The sequence below is a fragment of the Aotus nancymaae genome, unplaced genomic scaffold (genome assembly GCF_030222135.1).
Source record: "Aotus nancymaae isolate 86718 unplaced genomic scaffold, 86718_ANA_hifiasm-v0.15.2.pri h1tg000131l, whole genome shotgun sequence".
NCBI lineage: Eukaryota > Metazoa > Chordata > Mammalia > Primates > Aotidae > Aotus > Aotus nancymaae.
Window position 1 is genome coordinate 6,843,826 of NW_026988546.1, and position 20,720 is coordinate 6,864,545.

The window sequence follows — 20,720 nt, forward strand, 5'->3', positions numbered from 1 at the left end:
TGGTTAAATGAATAACTGAGATTCTGTTTTAATCAAGTGTTTTGAGCCTGTTAATATCTTCTGATGAACATCCTCAAAAGTCAAATCCTATATTATGTCTCTGATTTAGACTTACTGCTGGGGGCTTATTAACACTATAAAAATTAATCACCCCCAGGTTATAAAATCTTTTACACCCAATTATGTCATAAACTCCAGTATCATCACCTCCAACCTGATAACTAGACTTCAGTTAAGAAACCCCTTCCGGTTCGGTTGAGGGGAGGGTCATTGGCCGGGGCCTGCGGTAGCCGCTCCAGTGAGGTGCTCCATTGCGGCCACCGGGCTTGCTGCCTTCCTGGGTGCCACTCCCCCCGGGGGCGCCAGTAGCGCAGCTCCGATTCCTCTCCGGCTCTTGGGTGCTGCTCTGAGCAGCCTCACCCTTCATACCAGAAAGCTAGCGGGCACTATGGGGAAAAAACAAAACAAGAAGAAAGTGGAGGAGGTGCCAGAAGAGGAGGAAGAGGAATATGTGGTGGAAAAAGTTCTCGACCGCCGAGTGGTAAAGGGCAAAGTGGAGTACCTCCTAAAGTGGAAGGGCTTCTCAGATGAGGACAACACATGGGAGCCAGAAGGGAATCTGGATTGCCCTGACCTCATTGCCGAGTTTCTGAAGTCACAGAAAACAGCACATGAGACAGATAAATCGGAGGGAGGCAAGCTCAAAGCTGATTCTGATTCTGAAGACAAGGGAGAGGAGAGCAAAGCAAAGAAGAAGAAAGAAGAGTCAGAAAAGCCACAAGGCTTTGCTCGAGGTTTGGAGCCGGAGCGGATTATTGGAGCTACAGACTCCAGTGGAGAGCTCATGTTCCTAATAAAATGCAAAAACTCTGATGAGGCTGACCTGGACCCTGCCAAGGAAGCCAATGTCAAGTGCCCATAGGTTGTCATATCCTTCTATGAGGAAAGGCTCACATGGCATTCCTACCCCTCGGAGGATGATGACAAAAAAGATGACAAGAATTAACTCTCCTGAGTACCAGCCCCTGTCACATCTGACTGTGGGTTTCAGGTGGGAAGGGAAGGAGTTCTACTTGTCTTGACACCACAGAGGTGGCTTGAGAAGATGTCCTTTGAAGGGCCAGTATAGTTTCTGTGCCCTGCAGCAGCCCAAGTGCTTTAAAGCCGTTCCAAGCTATACAGTTTGCACACCCATCCCAGTGGAGGGGAAGGGGGATAAGTGTTTCAAGGCAACCTTTTCTGCACTTTGCTGAGAAAAGCAAAGGGCCTTCTATGAAGGACAAAACTTGCAGAATTGGGTGTGTGGGAGAGCAAAAAAATACTGTAGATCTTCCAAGAGCATCCCCACAACCCACAGCCTTCTTCCCAATAGAGTTAACTCTGCATTTTAACAGCATAGCATGTGTGTAGTTTTTGGCTATCAGCGGTGTATTACTTGGGGGAGGGAGGGATGGGGAGGGGAGAAAGGGAGATGGGTATTATCATTTTGATTAAATTTGGGGGCCTGAAAGGGGAAATGGTGAAGCAATGGAAAGAACAGACAACTAATGATATGCTTCTATGTCCAGAATATTTTACTTTTCAAAAAAATGTCATTGGCACCATAAATAAGGACTGTGAGAGACTGTTTAAAAGCTGTGAATGTCTGAAACCTATAAGCCAAGGTGTTCCCTGCCTAAACTTACTGCTGTTCCCCACAAAGGACTAAGCCAGTTTCTAAGTTATCAAAGTTGCCATTTTGGAAATGGAAATTGACTGAGGAGGGAAGGTCTTTTATTGGAGAGTATACAATACAAGCAGATCATTCTGTCTCAGAGGTGCTAATTCCTGAAATTAGAAGACCTTTCTTTTCCAGTACCAAAATTATAAATATCAGCTTGTTCATCCAAGCCACTGGCTGAGGTGTTGGGGAAGAGGAAGAGGGTGGTAGAGGAGATAAGACAGTAGGGAAAGACAAGGGCCTATGCTCTTAGTGGGGAGAACTCTTGGAGCCGTTCTCTTTTTTTGAGATTTGAACTCTGAAACCATTGGTGGCAGGGTTCAGTCACTGACAGCACAGTTTCACTGAATTGATTCAAGAGTTGGGTCACTTAAAAAACCTTGGTCCCAGGAGAAGATTAAACTTTCATACGGGGCAGTGGTTCACTTTAAAACACACACACACACACACACACACACACACACACACACACACACTTTTTTGAAGAAATCCTAAGAAGTAACATACCCAAAATGCTCTTTCTTGAGTCATGAGATCCATCAGTTCTTGATATTGTCTAGACTTGGATCTAGAACTACATTGTAAAATATTTTTAGGCATGTGTTAGATTTCTGTGAAAACTTTGTTTAAATGTAAATTTCATACTACACTGTCAGTTTTTGTCTTAATAAAACTATAGATTTATTAAAGAAAAAAAAAAAAGAAACCCCTTCCAGCCCCTTTGGAAAGGGACTTCATCAGTATTGTTAAGCAATCATTGTGCTATTAAGTTTCAGAGTTTTGACTCCTGGGTACACTTATCTCATCTATAAGGATGCCTCAAATCCTACTGAATCTTGAGCTGGTATTTGGCACCAAATTCAATTTAACCAAAGCCTCATCTTCAGGCCTGGTAGAAGGTGACAGCCAAGATAAACTCCTATCATGTGACATGGGATCAGCCCTCTATACAAAGTCACAAATACTCATGTAATGATTTTGCCTCTATCTGAATTAGTATAGCTTGTTCTCTGCCTTAATACTAAATAGTTGGAATATTTAGCTGTCTGTCAGTTTCCTCTTCCTGTCATGATTAGAGCTAGGCAGGACTTACGTTCTTCTTGTTTAAAATGTCACTTATTCTTTGTTTTCAGTGGGGGGTGGGGGGCGTCTTTTTCTTTTTGAGCTATTTATAGGTTACAAAATTGGGTAAAATGAAACACATTTTCTCTCTCTACCTGATAGCTTCAAAACTTAAAAATGATTTAGAATCCCACTGGGCCTACCATTCTATTTTTATCACTAATGCCCTCCTGCCAAAACTATAAAAGCACCTTTCCTCTAAGAGGCCCAGGGACTACTGCAGAAAAGCTGGGCATGTAAGATTTCAAGGGCTGATTTTGAGGAATAGAATGAGTTTGAACCCTCCAAATCAAGGATGGGCATACGATGCCTAAACAGCTGGCAAAATGAGGGACTTTACCTCCTGGGACATTAGGTGGCTTTTTCAATCCATTCCAACCATAAAGATTTTTCTGCTTCCTATGGAATTAAAAGAAATCCATATACCTGGTGACAAAGTCTCCTGGTATGGTGCTGTCAGTTGAGATTTATGCAGATATATATAAAATATTTTTTGCCAGCCACTTTAGGACAAATTATTAAAAATACCACAAAAAGCATTACAACACAACGAAAGTCTCTGAATTCTTTAGCTTAAATGGTTTTAACAAAATGCTTGTGTATTGTATAGCTAATTGCTGCAAGTCTGTCAGTAAATCCAAGATTACAGTAACTCAATGCATAGAAGTTATAAATAATTGAATTTTGCAAACTCACCTTTGGCTTTTGGTGTTTGGCTTTCATGTTGCTTAAAGAATTTTAAGGCTGGGCACGGTGGCTCATGCCTGTCATCCCAGCACGGTGGGAAGCTGAGTCGGGTGGGTCACCTGAGGTCAGAAGTTTGAGACCAGCCTGGCCAACATGATGAAACCCCATCTCTATTAAAAATACAAAAAATTAGCTTAGCGTGGTGGTGGGCACCTGTAATTCCAGCTACTTGAAAGGCTAAAGCTAGACAATTGCTTGAACCTAGGAAACGGAGGTTGCATTGATCTGAGATAATGTCACTGCACATATCAATAGAGAAAGTTACATATATATGTATGTAACTTTATATACATATACATATATATATATGTAGCTTTATATAAGGTGTTTATGTAAACTAGCAAACCCAGGCAATAATGTATGTTGACAATTTTGAAGCCATCTGTAATTTTATTTTGTCAACAAGTTTGAAAATAATTAATTTATCAAAGATTTACTTATGTCATGTGAACTAAAAAAACATTTGGGTTAATTATTATATATTTTATATGAGTCCTTATTTATGGACCATGCCCAGCCTCTGTTGCCTTTAAAGTCTTTTGTTTCAACTTTTATTTTAGGTTCAGGGGTTAATGTGCACGTTTGATACATGGGTAAGTTGCATGTTGCATGTTGCTGGGGTTTGATGTACAAATGATTTTGTCACCCAGGTAGGTAGTTTTTCAACCTTCATCCTCCTCCCACCTTCCCTATTCAAGCGAGCCTTGATGTTTGGCATTCCCATCTTTAGGTCCATATGTACTCAATGTTTAGCTCTCACTTGTAAATAAAAACAGTTTGTGTCCCCATGTTAATTCACTTAGGATAATGGCCTCTAACTGCATCCATGTTGCTGCAAAGGACATGTTTTGTTTGTTTTGTTTTTTAATGGCCGCATAGTATTCTATGATGTATATATACATTTTTTTAATCCAATCCACCATTGATGGGCATCTAGGTTGTTTTTATGTCTTTGCTTTTGTAAATGTGCTGCAATGAACATATAGGTGTCTTTATGGTATTTGATTTATATTCCTTTAGGTATATATCCAATAATGGGATTGTTGGGCCAATGGTAGTTCTGTTTTAAGCTCCTAGAGAAATTTCCAAACTGCTTTCCACAATGGCTGAACTAATTTACAGTCCCACCAGCAGTGTATAAGTATTCCCTTTTCTCTGCAACTGCACCTACATCTGTTGTTTTTGACTTTGTAACAGCCGTCCACCTGTTCTCACACATAGCAAAATGATTCTTGGCTCTCCTTATCGTAACTACCTTAAATGTAAATGGATTGAACTCTCCAATCAAAAAACAGAGATTGGCAAAATGAATAAAAACTCATGATCCAACACATGATCATAAAAACACATGATCAACTTTGTAGATTTGCTATCTACAAAGTCTCACTTTACATTCAAAGACACAACTAAATTGAAAGTGAACAGATAAAGATATTCCATAAAAAGAGTAACCAAAAGAGAGCAGGGATAGTTATATTAGTATCACACAAAATAAACTTTCAATAAAAAAAGTTTATAAGAGACAAGGAAGTATACTATATATTAATACTAATAAAAGTTTCAGTGCAGCGAGAAGATATAACAGTGATATGCATTGACACACTGAATGACAGACCACTAAAATTTATGTAAAGCAGAAACTATCAGAATTGAAGGGAGAAATAGTTCTACAATAATGATTAGAGACTTTAATGCCTATTTATTTATTTATTTTTTTAATCTTACTTTAATTTCTGGGATACATTGGCAGAATGTGCGGGTTTGTTACATAGGTATATGTGGGCTACGGTGGTTTGTTGTACCTATCAACCCATCACCTAAGTTTTAAGCCTCGCATGCGTTAGGTATTTGTCCTAATGCTCTCTCTCCCTTTGCCCACACCCCCTAAGAGGCCCCGGTATGTGAAGTTTCCCTCCCTGTGTCCATAGGTTCTCATTGCTCAACTCCCACTTATAAGGGAAAACATGTGGTGTTTAGTTTTCTTTTCCTGTGTTAGTTTGCTGAGAATAATGGCTTCCAGCTTCATCCATGTCCCTGCAAAGGACATGAACTTATTCTTTTTTATGGCTGCATAGTGTTCCATGATACATACGTACCCACTTCTTAGTAACAGAACAACCAGACAGAATATAAGTAAGAAAATAGGAGCCTTAAACACACAATAAATCAACTAGATCTAACAGATATATACAGAAACATTACTCAACAAAAACGGTATGTACATTTTTCTAAAGTGCTTATGGGATGTTTTTCAGGATAGAATATTTGTTAGACCACAAATTAAGTCTCAATAGATTTAAAAAGATGGATGTCATAAAAAGTATCTTCTTCAACCACAATGGGATGAAGCTGAAATTAGTAATGGAAGAAAAACTGAAAAACCAAAAATATGCTGGAAATTAAACAACATATTTTCAAACAACCAATGGATCAAAGAAGCAATCATAAGGGAAATTAGAAAATAGAGACAAATGAACATAAAAAAGCACCACTTACCAAAACTCAAGCAGCACTAAGGGGGAAGATGTGTATCTATAAATGTTTACATCAAAAAACTAAAAATATCTCTATCAACAATCTAACTTTACAACTTAAGCAACTAGAAAAAGAGGAACAAACTTAAAGCTAGCAGAAGGAAGGAAATAACAAAGATTAGAGCAGAGATAAACAAAAAAAGGAATAGAAAAAATAGAGAAAATCAAGGAAATCAAAGGTCGTTTCTTTGGAGAGAGTAACAAAATTGACGTATCTTTAGTTAGATGAGCTAAGAAAAAAAGGAAGAGACTCAAATTACTAAGATGAGAAATGAAAATGAGGACAAGTCCACAAAAATAAAAAATGATTCTAAGAGTACTATGAACAATTGTATGTCAACAAATGAAGATAACCTAGATGAAATGGACAAGTTCCTAGAAACACAAAACCCACCACGACTAAATCATGAAGAAACAGAAAATCTGAATAGACCTATAACTAGTAAAAGGATTGAGAGGCCGGAAATAACCCCTTCCAGATACAGTTAAATCATTTTTGACAAGGAAGACTTCAGGGGTGAAAAGGACAGTCTTTTCAATCAATTGTGCTGAGGGAACTAGAGATCCACATGCAAAAGAACAAGTCGGACCCTTACCTAACACCATACACAAAAATTAACTAAAAATGCCTCAAAGACCTGAATGTATGACCTAAAACAATAACATTCTTAGACAATAACACAGGACAAAAACACCACGACATTGGATATCACAACAAATTTTTAAATTCAATACCAAAGGCACAGGCAATAAAAGAAAAAATACACGCATTTCACGACTTAAAAAATTTCGTGCCTCAAAACCCACTATAAACAGAGTAAAAAGGCAACCCACAGAATCAGAGAAAATACTGGCAAATCATACATGTGATAAATAGCGAACTCTTAAAACTCAACAACAACAACCACAAAAACCAAACAACTTAATTCAAAACTGGACAAAGAACTCGAATAGATATTTCTCAAAAGAAGATATACAAATGGCCAATAAGCACATAAAAAGATGCTTAATATGACTCATCATTAGGCACAAATGCAAATCAAAACTACAAGGAGATATCATTGTATATGCCCCCAATAGGATAGCTACTATCTAGTAAAAGGAATATAACAAGTGTTGTCGAGGTGGGGCTGGCTGCACACCAGCATGGTACCTGTGCCCCGGCCCATGGCCTTCTCGGAGCCAGCTCCTTCCCCAGATCCCCAGGGCCAAGGTCTTCATAGAATGGGAGGCTAAAAGGAAGAGTCGGCCTCAGTGCCCAGACAGGAGCAGCAGTGCTGAACCCCACATGAAGCCCACACCATGGGTTAACTCTGGGGGACATCTGTCTCAAGTTCACAGGGACAGGGGGAGCTTGGCCAGTGCCCGGGGAGTGTCCAGACCCACCACAGCAGTCCCTGGGCTGGGCCAGGGCTGGGCCTAGTGTGTAGCGGGCAGGGAGGACTCACCTCTCCCTGAGGAGCACACACTCAGCAGGCACCTGAGGCTGTCCCAGGCTTCTCCACCAAGGCCTCCAAGCCTGCATGGGACAGGTGTGGGGCAGGGAGGGCCTCAGCAGGAGGCCCAGGCCTGTCAACAGCACAGTCGCTAAGCCAACAGCCAGCAGCACCCCTGGAAGGTGGACGGGAGAGGAGAATATAGTGGCCACTCAGAGCCCCTCCAGGCTGCCTGGGACCCTGAGAGCTGCTGTTTTGCATTTGCTTCGGTGGCCCTGGCCTCTGCCCTGCTACCCTTGCAGTTTTAACTCTTCACAGCTCCCTTCCTGCCTCTGGGCTTTCTGCCATTAGTCTCCCACTGGGAGGCCCTCCCCTCTACCCTGTGCCCTTCCCTGTGTAGTCTCTCCTGGGACAGCCCCACATGAAGCCTGTGCTCTGAGTGTATGTATGCATGCACACATGTATGCACGTGTGTGTGTGTGTGTGTGTGTGTGTGTGTGTGTGTGAGAGAGAGAGAGAGAGAGAGAGCTGCTGCCCTGTGCTCAGGGCTCTCAGTCTCAGCCATCAAAGGGCTGTGTCTTCTCTGCCCACTGGGCAGGCGCCAGCTTAAAGAGCTTAGTGTAGAGTGCTGACCTCTGGAGAAAAGAAGGAAGGAAGACAGGAAACCCACAGTGGGGGCTAGTCTAGGGTGTCTGTGATCCTGTGACTCCACTCAAGGACCCTGTCCACTGGGGCAGCTCTCCAGATCAACGGAGCATGGGAAGTGGGAAAGGGGAGGCAAGAAAGGAGGCCCAAATGGAGAAAATTCTTTGTCTGCAAATGAAGTCCCAGGTCGAGGACAAACTGCACCATGCTATTGTCACTGTGGACATATCTGGAGTTTGGAAGCCATGCCCAGAGCCTCAGACAAGGCTGACACACAGTACACACTCGGAGCCGGGCACGGCACTCCTCCCTGCCTGCTCCAGTCCTCGCTGCTACGTCCTGTCAGTCAGTACCTGTGATCATCACCCAGTCTGGGCCCAGGTTTGGCAGCCTGTGCCTGAGGATGCCGTGTCTGCCCAGCTGTTACGGGGATGAGGGCTGCACAGGGGACTGGCCGGGACCACAGGCCACCCCCTCCTCCTTCACCAGCACCACGGCCAGGTTCTCTGGTTGCCCGTTGTCTTGAAACATGTATGTGCCTGGATCTAGGAACTGATGGGCAAACCTGAGAAGCAGAGATCAGGAGTCAGAATGTGGGGGTTCAGCCATTATGGGCCACTCACACCAAGCCGAGTCTAGATGTCTCCCTGCGTATGAACAACATTGTCCAGAGAAGCCGCCGTGACCCCTGCTGGGCACCAGGAGTCCCCACCTGCCAAGCTCCCCTCGCCCCGCAGACAGGAGGCCTCTCCTCACCCTGGGCTCTGGTCTGGCCACCTGCATGGTCTGCAGGTTCCCGTGTTCTCCTATTGGCCCGTCGAGGGAAAGGCTGTGAGCCACATGGAGGAACCTCACCCCTTCCCCTCCCACCTCCCAAGCTCCCGGCAGGAGAAGGTAACTCAAGAAGTTACCTTGAGAAGTTGAGGTGCGTCTCTTGCACCAGGTGGCTGAGTCTGCGGAAGGCCCCGGAGTCCCAGTGGAGGTTGCTGTTGAACAGATGCTGCTTCTGGTACACGGGGTAGTGGCTGGCCGAGCGGTCTTGGGGGTGAATGTGGGGCTGGGCTGGGTTCCAGTGCCTGTCCCAATCCCACCCCTGAGCAGCCCAGATCCAGGGTTAGTCTCAGCAGGACTCAGAATGGGTTCTCAGAATGGGTACACTGCGCAGTACCTGTTCTCAGAAGAGTGAGGGGAACTGAGGCGTGCTTCCCATGTGATGACATGTTTCACCCTGTCATGCACATGATGGTGCATTGAATGATCTTGGTGCTAGGGCAAGCCCTCCTCCCTCTGCCTACAGAGGCCACCAGCACACAGAGAGCATGTCCTGAGCAGAGCCACCAGGACTCATGCCTTTGGGGGTGAGCAGTCAGCACCTGGCCCTCTCCTAAGAGAGGCTGCTCCTCTCTCTGCCCCCGGCACGTGGCATGGTGCGGGCATGCAGCAGGTGCTAAATGTGTGCTGTCAAGTGGCTGAGTGACGGGCTGCCAAGGGAGTGGTAGGGCCTCTGACAGAAACCCAAGTGGCTTGGCCTGGCAGTTCTTCCACACAAGGAGGCCTTTTGCTGAGCATGGCTGTCAATTCTTCTTCTTGAGCCCCAGCTCCTGTCCAACATGGGGCTGTGTGTGTGGAGAAAGGGGAAGTGACTGGGTTCACTTCACAGATGACAAGACCAAGGCTTAGAGGGGCAGGGGCTGCCCAGGTCCCAGTGGGTTACGGAGAGCACAGGCCCGACGTAGAGCTCATTTCTCGGGGTTCAGTTCCCTCTTGGCTGCAGATCACCAGTGCTGCGTGAGGAGAATGGGAGGCAGCTGGGTTGCTGAGGGTTCCAGGGCCAGCGTTTGGTGGATGGAATAAAAATGCCACGTGTAGAGAGGATGCAGCCACAACCAGGAGAGTCTGAGTGCCCCGTTCTGTCAGAGGAGGAGGGCTAAGGCCTGCTCTGCAGGTTCCCAGGGCTGGGGCCACAGGGAGAACAGGTTTCAGCTCAATGCAAGGAAGATGTTCCTTATCAACTGAGGTGCCCCCAAACAGAGCAGTCTGTGGTGTTTTGGGGTCCAGCTTTGTAGGATGACAGTGTGGCACAGCTGGTGCTTGCCACTGCAAGGGTTGCTGGGCTTTGGGAAGGTCTGTGAAGGCCTGGGGCCCCAGGCAGGGGTATGCTTGGCCTGGGTGAATCCCCACCACCTTGAAGCACAGAGGTCTCAATGCTGCAGAACGTCGGAGCAGGAACATCTGTCCCAACTCCCTGAATGTATGGATATGGAAACGCAGCCCATGGTGAAGTGAGTACTTGGGGACAAGTCCTGGTCTTAGGCAAAGTCACCTGGAAGGCCAGGAGAAGGATCAGAGGGCCCGAATGGAGCTCAGTGGGCAGCACTCACTGTGGGCAAGGATATGAAGCTGGAAGAGGATCACGTCCCCTGCTCCCAAGCAGACCACAGGGTTTGGAGCACGAGGATTGATGCCATGAAACTGGGGACCAGTCTGCTCTGGGCCTGAGGTCTGATAACGCCTTTGCAGCTAGGGGCTGGCCTCAGGTGGTCCTGGGAGAGTTTGGGGAAGGCCTGTTGAAGACCTGGGCTTTGGGGAAAGCCTGTGCTCACCTGTTAGCCCCACCCGCCTCCCTTCCCTGCTGGTCCCTCTCCATCGAAAGGTCTCTCCTTTGTGATCTTCTGTGACCTCTGCCAGATTCTCCTCTCCACAGCACCTGGGACACAGCTGAGACGTTTCCGAGGACCTGTAGGTGGGCCCTGCAGCTCCCATGCTTTGCCCTTGCCAGGAGAATGCAGCCATGCCCCACACCCCCTACGTTCTCTGGGAAGGCCTGGGTTTGGTGCCTCCTCCTCCACTTACCGAGGAGAAAGGAGTCTAGCACATCTGCCCTGGAGATGATGAAGCCAAAGATGCCACGGGGGCTAAACTGGACCAGATGGATGCTGGCACTCCCTTGGAAAAGTTGGTCTGGGCTCAGAGTGCTTGATACTTCCTGAGAAAGTGCAGCATGAGCTACGAGGCCTGGGAGGAAGGGAGGCACAGGTGGACAGACAAAGACCCAAGCCAGGCTCTGGTGTTCCTTGGGATGCAGTGACAGCCACCCTCAGCCTCCCCAGTGTGGCCTCCTGGGCCCCATCTCCCTCCTTTTCTTCAGAACACACCCAAACTCAATCATTCAATCCGGACCCTCTACTGGGTCATTGCGTGCCCTTTTCCCTCCACCTACTAACATCCTATTTAGAGACCGACTTGGAAACATCTCCCTATCACCCCCAATCTGCTGCTCAGTCCCAAGCCAGATGATCCTCCGTGGCCCTTCAGTGGCTGCAGACAGCATACCACCCAGAACCCCCTGGCAGATGCAATCCATGCAGGGCCAGCCTGACCTGCCTTCTGCATGTACCGGCCCGGTCTGGCCCAGGCCCTGGCCCCCTGCACCCTCTACCCCAAGGAGGCATCAAGGCCTTGAAGACAGCTACAGCTATCACCTTGAAGGCCAACACATGGCCCTGCCCTGTGGTTAGAGGTCCTACTGAGAACAAGGGAGGCCCAGAGCTGGCTCCAGCAGAGTGCACACCATTTACTGGCCATGGCAGGGTCTCATTTGGCATTTAAACAGAATGATTGATGTTAATGTACAAAATACCACCTGCTACCTCCTTCCTGCCCTTGCCTTCAGCTTACAAGTGGAAAGCCATGCAAACAGCAGGGCTGGGTAGGGAAGACCAGTCACCACATGGGCTTTTCCCTCTGCCACTTAGTTTCCTTAGACGTGGTGCCTGGGTGGCTCCATCTCCCGATCCCCAGAGGGCAGAGGTGGCCTCCCACCCAGCCTCCCTGAGTCAGGCTCACCATCTGGATGCTGTCCCCAGCCTCGTTCTTCACGCTGAGGATCAGCTCCCTGCTGGGGCCCCAGGCCAAGGAGAGCTGGAGGGCCTGGGCCAGACACTGGGCGTCACAGAGTTCCTCTGCTGAGACATACTTGTGACACTGGCAGCTGCAAAAGAGGAGGGGTGGGGGGCTGCCCTAGTGGGTGTGGAGAGGCTTCCCTGGCCCTGATCCTTGCAGCCAAGGCAGGCCCCTCAGGAGGGATGGGTGAGTCGTCAGCCTTTCCCCAAGGAGGGCAGGCTGCCTGCTTCCTAAACAGCCACTGCACTTCTAATGGAGGTCTGGGACATATACTACTGCTTTGGTGTCCTGCAGAGGCAGGTGTGGGAAGAAAGCTGCTTGGCCTCGAATAGTCCTTTTGATCCAGAGGCAACCCCTCTCTGCCCAGTCCACAAGTCGGCAGCAGGATTGGGGCTCAGGACAGAACTGGAGGCCCCCTCTGGGCTTACCATGTGATAGGAGTCAGCTCCTGGACTTGGATCAGGGCCTAGGGCCTAGACCACTGTTCCATGGGGCCAGCAACTCCTCAGCCTTGGGCGGCTCTGGCCTGGCAGGTGTTGGCGGGGACCCCTGGGGATGCTGACCCAGGGAAGCTTCTGGAAGGAGCTTGTGCTTGGCTTAAGTTCCCATCAGGGCTGGGTCCACAGACACCCTTCAGGACAGGCCCTGTGGGACAGTGAGGGCCTGCCAGGAGATGATTCATTCTCTTTCCTCACTTACATGCCCAGTTCAGCGCTGAGCTCCCCGCCCACCGGGTGGCAGAAGGAGGTACAGTCATGCTGCTGCGGGGACACACACTCCCAGGTGGCAGCCAGGCGCACTTCTCCAGGCATGCGGCGCTTGGCGACCTGCGGAGGGGGTCGTAGAACAGTGTTGGCCCTGGCACCTCTGCAGGCCCAGGTGTGGGGGGGGGGCGCTGTCAGTATAACGGAACATTCCAGAGACACAGGGCAGAACCTCGGGAGAATGAGACTCTTCTCCGGAGGTCATTAACTCACTGTGCTAAGACTAGAGTTAGACTTGGGGGTAGAAGAAACCCACAAATAACAGAGGACAATGGGCTGCCTTGGGGAGATGACCGGGGCTCTAGTTCGGGATTAGTCAGGGATGGCTTCCTGGAGAGGGTAGTGGTGAGACTGGCTGTGAAGTAGGTGTGGGGAGGACACTGCAGTTTACAGGTCAGAATGGCCAGTGTTTCAGGAGAACAGGCCGATCACCAGGACCTGTGTCCACCAGAGGACACAGCATCAAATGAGGCTGTTTCCATGACACCCTCCTGAGAGTGTGGATCCAGGATCAGGGAGGACAGGGGAACTGCAGCCTCTTCCCTGGGGGTCAAGTCACGGATGCTACAGGCCCATTGGAGCAGGCCGAGTATTTAGGCCAGTGGTAGCCAAACTTGATCATGCTCCATCAAGAGTAAAAGGTTGTTGTAAAAAAATTATAGCATATATTTTACTATACTTAAAAGATAGAATAAAATATAAATGAAAAATGAATGAGAAGAAAACATGAATCTGGGTAGTTTGGATATTTTTTTCTGTACCCTAGGGCTGGTCACACCCACTTTGGGGTGGGCTGGGAGGTCTCAGGCCTGGACTGCCCTCTGCCTGGGAAAAGTCCTGGCCTCTTGGGGATGAGGGAGTCTGCCTATTCCAATCAGAGATGAGTTGAGATGGTTTCCGTGAAGCAACCATGCCTCTGACTGAGGAACATCTGACTTCAGTGGTGACCCCTGCTGTGCCTCCTGTGCTGTCTTTGATGGCATGACTAGTCAGCATCTCAACTTCTTTAGGTGTGAAGGGGGCAGGTTTGACCTGCAGGGGTGAGAAGCTGGGCCAGCTGGCGTGTGTCAGGCTCACAGGGCTTGGAGGAGTGATGGGGGATTTGGGGCTGGAGGTCAGGAAGAGTGAGTGCTGGGGCTGCTCTGAGGATGTCCTGGTCTCTGGAGTGGAAGGAGCAGTTAGGAGCCATCCCAGTCCCAGCAGCTCAGCCCCGAGGGACAGAGGGAAGCTAGAGGATGAGACAGACGCCAGGGACTCGGTGTTCTTGGCTACCAGGAGGAGGGAGCTTGTGTCCTAGGGCCTGTCAGGGGCCCTAGCTTTGGCCTGAGGCAGGGCTGTTGGCATGAGGGATAGACTCCAAGGATATCCCCTGGGGCCAGCCCTTCACCCAAGCTGAGGGGCTCTCGGCTGAGGTTGCCTTGGCGGGGGGCTAGGTTGAATGGGTTTCAAAGGTGCCTGAAGAGCTTGTGGAAGTGCAGATGGCTGGGTTCCACCCCTGGCATTTCTGACCCAGTGGGCCTGGTGTAGGGTTTGAGAATGTGTATTTCCATCACATTTCCAGATGATGCTGATGCTGCTGGTGCACAGGCCCTGCTTTGAGAACTGCTAGGCTGGAAGGTGGCAGGATGCAGGCCATTTTGCATGCAGAAGCAGGGCCAGAGAGGAGAGGCTGCTGGAAAGTGAGCGCCAGGTGAGTTAGGGCCCCTGAGGGTGCTGGACACCAGCCAGGGCAGGATGAAGTGGAGGGGCCACAGCCAGAGGCTGGCAACAGCCTCTCTGTGGCACAGATGAAGCAGCAGGACACAGTCCCTTAGTTTTGCCCCCTCCCAGAGGCTGGGTTCCCAGGGGCAGGTAGAGCTGCCTAATCAGAATGCAAATGAGAAGGGTAGGCAGAGAATACCTGAGGCTTCCGAGACATGACTGAGGGGGCCAGGCTGGCCTTGGGGTCATGACTCTGTGGTTGAAATGTGGGATTGGAACCCACCAGTAACTGGAGATTTAGGTTCAAAGGGGAAACCTCTGAACAGGCATGAGCTGTCTGAAGTGGGGCCTGCAGTTGGTGGGTAGTGGGTATAAGGGGGATAGGGGGCTGTGCTCTGTCCAGGAGGGGCTGGCTGAGCTATGGGCCTGCACAAGGCTTTCTGCACCAAATGACTGATGGGATAAAATGGCTCCCTCTAAAGAAGTTGCTGCCTTTTCAAAAGCAATGAGCTCCAGAGCCTCCAGTCGTGAAAGGAGGGTCTCTGATGCTGCTGTGGGAGCCGTATGCCTGGGGAGGGGCTCTGTGCTCCTCTGCTGGCCTCCCAGCCACATGGAATGTGGCCCTTCCTGCCAGCTGCCCCAGGCATGGGCACAGGGCAAGGTCACCCCCCTCCCAGGGGAGACTGCCACAGGGAGTGAGCCCACCTGAAGCTTCAGCATCCCCATAGGCTGCTCCAAAGGACTCCTCAGAGTCTAGCGAGCTTTGCACAGGCAGCAGTGGGAGCACACTCACGAATTACTCTCTAAGATGCTTGGCGAAGCCAGCATTGCTGTTAGATGTTAAGGAATTAACTCGTTCTCACTGGCAAAGGAGTAATGCACCTGGCTCAGAGGACCAAGCAGAAACCAAATACCTAAGCCAAAGTGCCTGGGCGCAGCCCACCAGCACCCCCAGACCTCTCCTTTCACCTCTCCTTGCGCCTGCTGGTCTAGAGGCTGCAGGGGCTCTCCTGGGGCTGGCAGTCCTCATGGCCGCTGCTCTCCTCTTCACTTTCCAGGCCCCTGTTGTTGAAGGACACGTGTTCTGCTTGACAGATGCAGGAACCATCTGACTTCTGGAAGATCCTGTTCAGGCCCTGACATGTGCAGGTAGAGGCACCTGGGAATAGAGAAGTCCCTTAGCCTCACAGGCACCCAGCACTGAGCCTGGCTGGGGCCAGCTCTGTCCCTGTGCTCAGGGAATTTATGGCCTCAGTGGGGAGATCAGACACTGAGTTTGACCAAAGTTCTGACTCTAGATGGCTTTACAGGGATTGAATGAGATCTTCTTAGTCATTGTCAACCCTGACTTTTCATGAGAGGTTTTTAAGGAACACTGGTGTCCAGGCCCCCTTTAGGCCAATTAGGTAAAAGTATGAGATGAGGTCAGCGCATCTGCCTTTTTAAAGCCCTGTAGGTGCTGGGCTGAGAACTGTGGATGCACTAGACACTGGATGTAAGGCCTCGTTCCCATCCACGACCCCACAAAGCTGTGTGGGGCGGTCCTGCAGCATGGCACAGGCTGCCTCCTGATGGCGGGAGAGGCGAGGTCTGCAGAGACCAAGGCCTGAAGGGTGGACTGGATTTGACAGGCAGAGCTGGCAGGACAGGAAGGTGGGCAGGGGAAAACACAGGTTTAGTTGGGAGACAAAAAGGGGCTCTGTTCTTCTGGGAGAGGCACGGGGCTGAGGTGGTGATTGGCACCTGGTGGCCAACGGTGGTTCCTGCAGTTCTGGCTTGTTTGCCACTGTTGGGGTTGGAATCTGCTCAGGGAGGCCTGACGACACTCAATTAAAGTTCAGCCCTGTGAGTTTGCTGTACATTCCCATGCATACACACATTCCACCTGTACATGCCACAGTGTCCAGTCGGCCCTCAGCAGAGCTGGCCCCATCCACTGAGCCATCTTGAGCAAGTGGCTGAGCCTGGTCTGAGCTGGTTCCCTCACACCCACCCCCTTGCCTGCTAGAGTCCTTGCATGCACGCTGGTTCCATCCATATAATCCAACCCAGTGCCTGGGAGTCACAGACAGGCACCTGCCCTCACTTGCAGCTCTCCTAGAACAGCTCCACTCGGCCATAGGTGGCTGTTTCCTGAAACCTTACATCTTGGACCCTCAGAGCTGCAGGTCCCAGATGGCAGTCAGCCGTTTGGAGCAGGCAGGCCTGACACTCACCTGGTGGAGAGAAAGCAGCACTGCCATAGGTAAGGCAGCCCACCTGGCCAGGCAGGGCACTGAAGGTGTCCACAGGGCACCCCTGGCACTCTTCAGCAGCCCTGGCTCTGCTGCTGCTTCTGAAGGTCCCTGCTGGGCAGGGCCTGGGGCTTCGAGTCCCTGCAGGGCAGTAGTGGCCCACCAGGCAGGGCTGGCCCTGATAACTCTGACCCTGGAGGAACGCAGAGAAGAAATTCTGCCCCGGCCACGGCAGCAACTGAGCGTGGGCTGGGGGTGTCCAGGGGAGGGATATACATGCTGAGGGAGAGGGGGAAACCACACAGAAAATGGGGGAAGGATCTAGATTGTGGGGGCAGTGGAGGGCTCTGTACCCTGTAACCCCCTCACCCCCCACAGCCCTTGCTGTCCATCTCAGCCAGGTGTAGGGAAGGGTGTTGGGCACTGCAGAACGCTGGGCAGTGGCTGCCCTAGTCTCCAGAGTGCCTGGGCCACTGGCTGCAACACATCTGTGTGCGTGCTGCTCTGCTCTGCATCTAGAGGACTTTTAAACCTGACACGGAGGCAGCTGACACACCTGCTCTGTGTCCCCATCCTCCCCATGTTCTTGGGTTTGTGACTTGGACTGCTCCAGGCCTCTTCTCCTGCACACCCCAGGTGTCCCCAGGCCCTTAGGGTCCCTCCCTGTCTGCGCCTCTACCCACCTCACCGAGCTCCACTCAGAATCCCCTCCAGGCCCAGTCCCCCTGCTCCTGCCCAGGCCTCTCTGGGACTCACCCTGGGAGCAGCTGAATCCAGGTGGGCAGGGCTGGCAGGGCAGGGCATCCAGGACCCAGCTTTGGTAGGTGCCCACTTCACAGAGGCGGCAGCCCATCTCCTCAGAGACCCTGAGGCCGCTCCCGTTTAGGGCCTCAGAGCCCCCGGGGCAGGCACGAGGTTGGGTACTGCCCGGGGGGCAGTAGTGGGGAAAGACACAGCTGCAGAGACAGAGCCAGGCCAGTGTGTGCAGTGGTTTCTCCTCTCACTAGCAGGGGCCAAATTTCCCTAGCCTGGGGCCTCAGCTGCTGGGGGAGGGGGACTCTGTCCCAGTCAGGGGTCCTGGGATTGCCTTGAGTTTGGTGGGGCCACAGCACCAAGCTGCCTTCCTGTTGGTGGATAAGCCATGAGTTCCATGATAATCGGGAGAGCAAGTCCTATCAGAGAAAATGGCTGCAACTAACACATGACCACAGCAATCCCTCTCCCCACAGCTATCAGAGATCAAGGCAGATTGGATCTAATGTACCTACATCCCAGCCACCCCAGCTCAGTTCTGAGTCAACTGAGATACCCAAACTCTCAGACTACCTACTTGTAAGAAAAAATAATACAAACCGTATTCACTTTAATTATTTGATACACAAATATCAACAATAAAAAGTTAAGAGACACACAAAGAGACAGAAAATGTGCACAATTATCAATAGAAAAGATAGATAATAGAAGCAGGCCTACAGAGGCAGATTTTAGTAGATAAAAACTCGAAATAACTGTTTGAAAGAAAACAGAGAAAAGAAGAACAAGTGGATGGAAATATGGTCATTTTCAACAAAATGTAATTTATTTTAAAAAGAATAAAATGAATATTTTTATATCATGGATATATGATATACCGACTATAACAGTAATTTTAAATATACAGATGGACTAAACATCATGCTGACCAGATTTCAAGAAAGATCCAAATACATGCAGTTTATGAGAGACACTTATGTATAGAACAAAAAAAAGTTAGTAGTAAAGGGATGTAAAAAAAAAAGACAAATATGCTAATTCCAAGCAAAAGAAAACTAGTGGCTATTTCATATGACACAGCAATCACAGCAATACATTGAGAAAGGAAATATTATGATAGATAAAGAGAAATATTTCATAATGATAAAAGTGTCAATTCAACAAGCATAAATCTGTGTAGGCATATAAGATAGCTCCAACGTATATAAAACAAAAATTTACAGAACAAAAGGAGATAGAGACAAATTGACCTTAATAGTTGGAGATATTCACATGCCTCTCTCAGCAACAGATAGAACAAGCAGATAAGAGATTGGTAAGGATATAAATTTTTTGAACAGCACCATTAACAAACTTAACCAAATTGACATTTAAAGAATAATAAAACCAAAACCAATAGACTATATCTTTTTTCAAATGCCCTTGGAACATTCAGCAAAATATACCATATTGTAGGTCTTAAGTAAGTCACTACAAATTCCAAAAGGTTGAAATGACACTGTGTATAATCTTGGACTATAATGAAATTAAAGTGGACATCAACAAGAGACAATGACTAGAAAGTTTCCCAAATATTTGGAAATTTTAAAACAATAATATTTTTTGGTGGAAAAACAAATTACAAGGGAAACTTGAAGAAATGGTTTAAACTGAATAGTATGAAAATATGACAAACAGCTAAAGTAGTGCTTACTGGGAAACTTGAATGTATATACTACCAGTGGATAATTAAAATTAATTATCTAACTCTTCAGGTGTACAAACTAGAACAAAAGGTGCAGGTTAAGCCCCACTGAGTAGAAGAAAAAATAATAAAGACAAATAAATAAATAAAAATATAAAGCAGGTAAACCTCAGGTACAAATGGCATAGGACCCCAGCTGCACTGGGCACATATGGTCATATAAACCACTGTGGCTCCAACTGTGGTTATAAGGTGTGGACTTTGGAAGCAATCAACAGAGACTGCCACTTTTCAGTGATTCAACTTTGGACACGTTACTTAGCCTTTTTGTACTTCAGTTATTTAATTCATAAAATGAGAATACATGCCTCAGTGTTGCTTGGAGGATTTAATTCAATAATATATTTCAATGACCTAGCACAATACCTGGCTTAGCATATTTAGTATATGTGAATTTCTTCCTTTCCTTCTTTTTTTCCTCTTTCGAAAGAAATTACTCAATTGGACATGCTGATTCATAGGATCTAGCTAGACAAACCCTAAATATACATACAGTCAAATCAGTAAATTGATTCAAAGTCAATCAATTAATCAAACATTCAAACCACTAAATTAGTTTGAATCATCTCTCCAGAATGTTCTCATTGAATTTTTCTTTCTTTTTTTTTTTTTTTTTTTTTGAGACAGAGTCTTGCTCTGTCTCCCAGGCTGGAGTCCAGTGGTATGATCTTGGCTCATTACAACCACCACCTTCTAGGTTCAAGCAATTCTCCTGCCTCAGTCTCCTGAGTAGCTGGGACTACAGGCACATGCCACCATGCCCAGCTAATTTTTGTATTTTTAGTAGAGATGGGGTTTTGCCATGCTGGCCAGGCTGGTCTCAAATTCCTGACTTCAAGTGATCTGCCTACCTTGGCCTCCCAAAGTGCTGGGATTCCAAGTGTAAGCCACCATGCCCAGCCTGAATTTTCATATTTAGAAATGACCCTGGAGACGGTTAAATAAAAGCCACACACAGGACAACAAAAACAGTCTATAGACCACAGGCAGTTCCACTGTCTCTTGAACTTCAAAATGTTGCCTCTTTTAAGTCAGGTTAAAAGTGGCAACATTCAAAAAATGCCACCCTTTTTCTAGTTTTGTAATGTTATTTGCTAAATATGAAATGTGTATCTGGTGTCATTCAATAATGAATCATATTTACCCTTGGAAGACTGTATTATGTCCCCTACTCATAAATACAGAATATACGTCTGTTGGAGTATACCTAATTCCACTGCAACATGGTTAAGCTTTGATCCAAGAAGAACCGGAACTATATAACCGCTATCTAGAAGTGACAAAAGAAAAGACAAATATATTAGTGTTGCCTTGAGCTTCTCTAAGACAAGCATCTATTAGAATGTGCTCATTTCATGTAACAAAGATTCCAGTAGTCAGCAGTTTGCATTCACTTGAGTCCTATTTGCATTAACTA

General features: G+C 48.0%; 4 protein-coding genes across 17 annotated transcripts in view; 2 read left to right on the forward strand and 2 right to left on the reverse strand.

The window, feature by feature from the left end:
* Nucleotides 1–20,720, forward strand: part of LOC135272713 (ankyrin repeat domain-containing protein 36B-like) — a 175,769-nt gene that overhangs the window by 60,773 nt on the left and 94,276 nt on the right. The gene's annotated exons all lie outside the window — the stretch shown is intronic.
* On the forward strand, nucleotides 11–4,129 carry LOC105717341 (chromobox protein homolog 1). Its single transcript, XM_064371306.1, has one exon. The coding sequence runs from the start codon at nucleotides 449–451 to the stop codon at nucleotides 920–922; it is 474 nt and encodes a 157-aa protein (XP_064227376.1). The 5' UTR covers nucleotides 11–448; the 3' UTR covers nucleotides 923–4,129.
* On the reverse strand, nucleotides 2,329–15,546 carry LOC135272716 (uncharacterized). 4 transcript variants are annotated; one of them, XM_064371305.1, is made up of 6 exons: nucleotides 15,278–15,533; nucleotides 12,807–12,934; nucleotides 12,051–12,195; nucleotides 11,058–11,190; nucleotides 9,116–10,527; nucleotides 2,329–8,769 (listed from the first exon to the last, which is right to left on the reverse strand). In XM_064371305.1, exons 1-5 carry the CDS (start codon nucleotides 15,296–15,298, stop codon nucleotides 10,514–10,516), a joined length of 441 nt encoding a protein of 146 aa, XP_064227375.1. In that variant the 5' UTR covers nucleotides 15,299–15,533; the 3' UTR covers nucleotides 2,329–8,769; nucleotides 9,116–10,513. The 4 variants fall into 4 exon arrangements, with proteins under 4 accessions (XP_064227375.1, XP_064227374.1, XP_064227373.1 ...); XM_064371304.1 differs by having other exon boundaries at nucleotides 9,116–10,747; XM_064371303.1 differs by having other exon boundaries at nucleotides 9,116–10,941.
* The window catches only part of LOC135272745 (uncharacterized), a 35,834-nt gene continuing 30,648 nt past the window's right edge, over nucleotides 15,535–20,720 (reverse strand). Inside the window, exon 7 of the mRNA XM_064371340.1 lies at nucleotides 15,535–15,731. Coding sequence (XP_064227410.1) covers nucleotides 15,620–15,731 — 112 coding nt within the window. The 3' untranslated portion in view covers nucleotides 15,535–15,619. The remainder of the gene's footprint in view (nucleotides 15,732–20,720) is intronic.

Excerpts from the sequence above, each read along its gene's own strand:
- LOC135272716 (XM_064371302.1), bottom strand. The coding sequence starts at position 12,919 with ATGCCTGGAGAAGTGCGCCTGGCTGCCACCTGGGAGTGTGTGTCCCCG. Across the intron at positions 12,196-12,806 it reads CTCAGCGCTGAACTGGGCAT|CTGCCAGTGTCACAAGTATG; the intron begins GTAAGTGAGGAA and ends CCTCTTTTGCAG. Across the intron at positions 11,191-12,050 it reads CTGGGGACAGCATCCAGATG|GAAGTATCAAGCACTCTGAG; the intron begins GTGAGCCTGACT and ends GCACTTTCTCAG.
- LOC105717341 (XM_064371306.1), top strand. The coding sequence starts at position 449 with ATGGGGAAAAAACAAAACAAGAAGAAAGTGGAGGAGGTGCCAGAAGAG.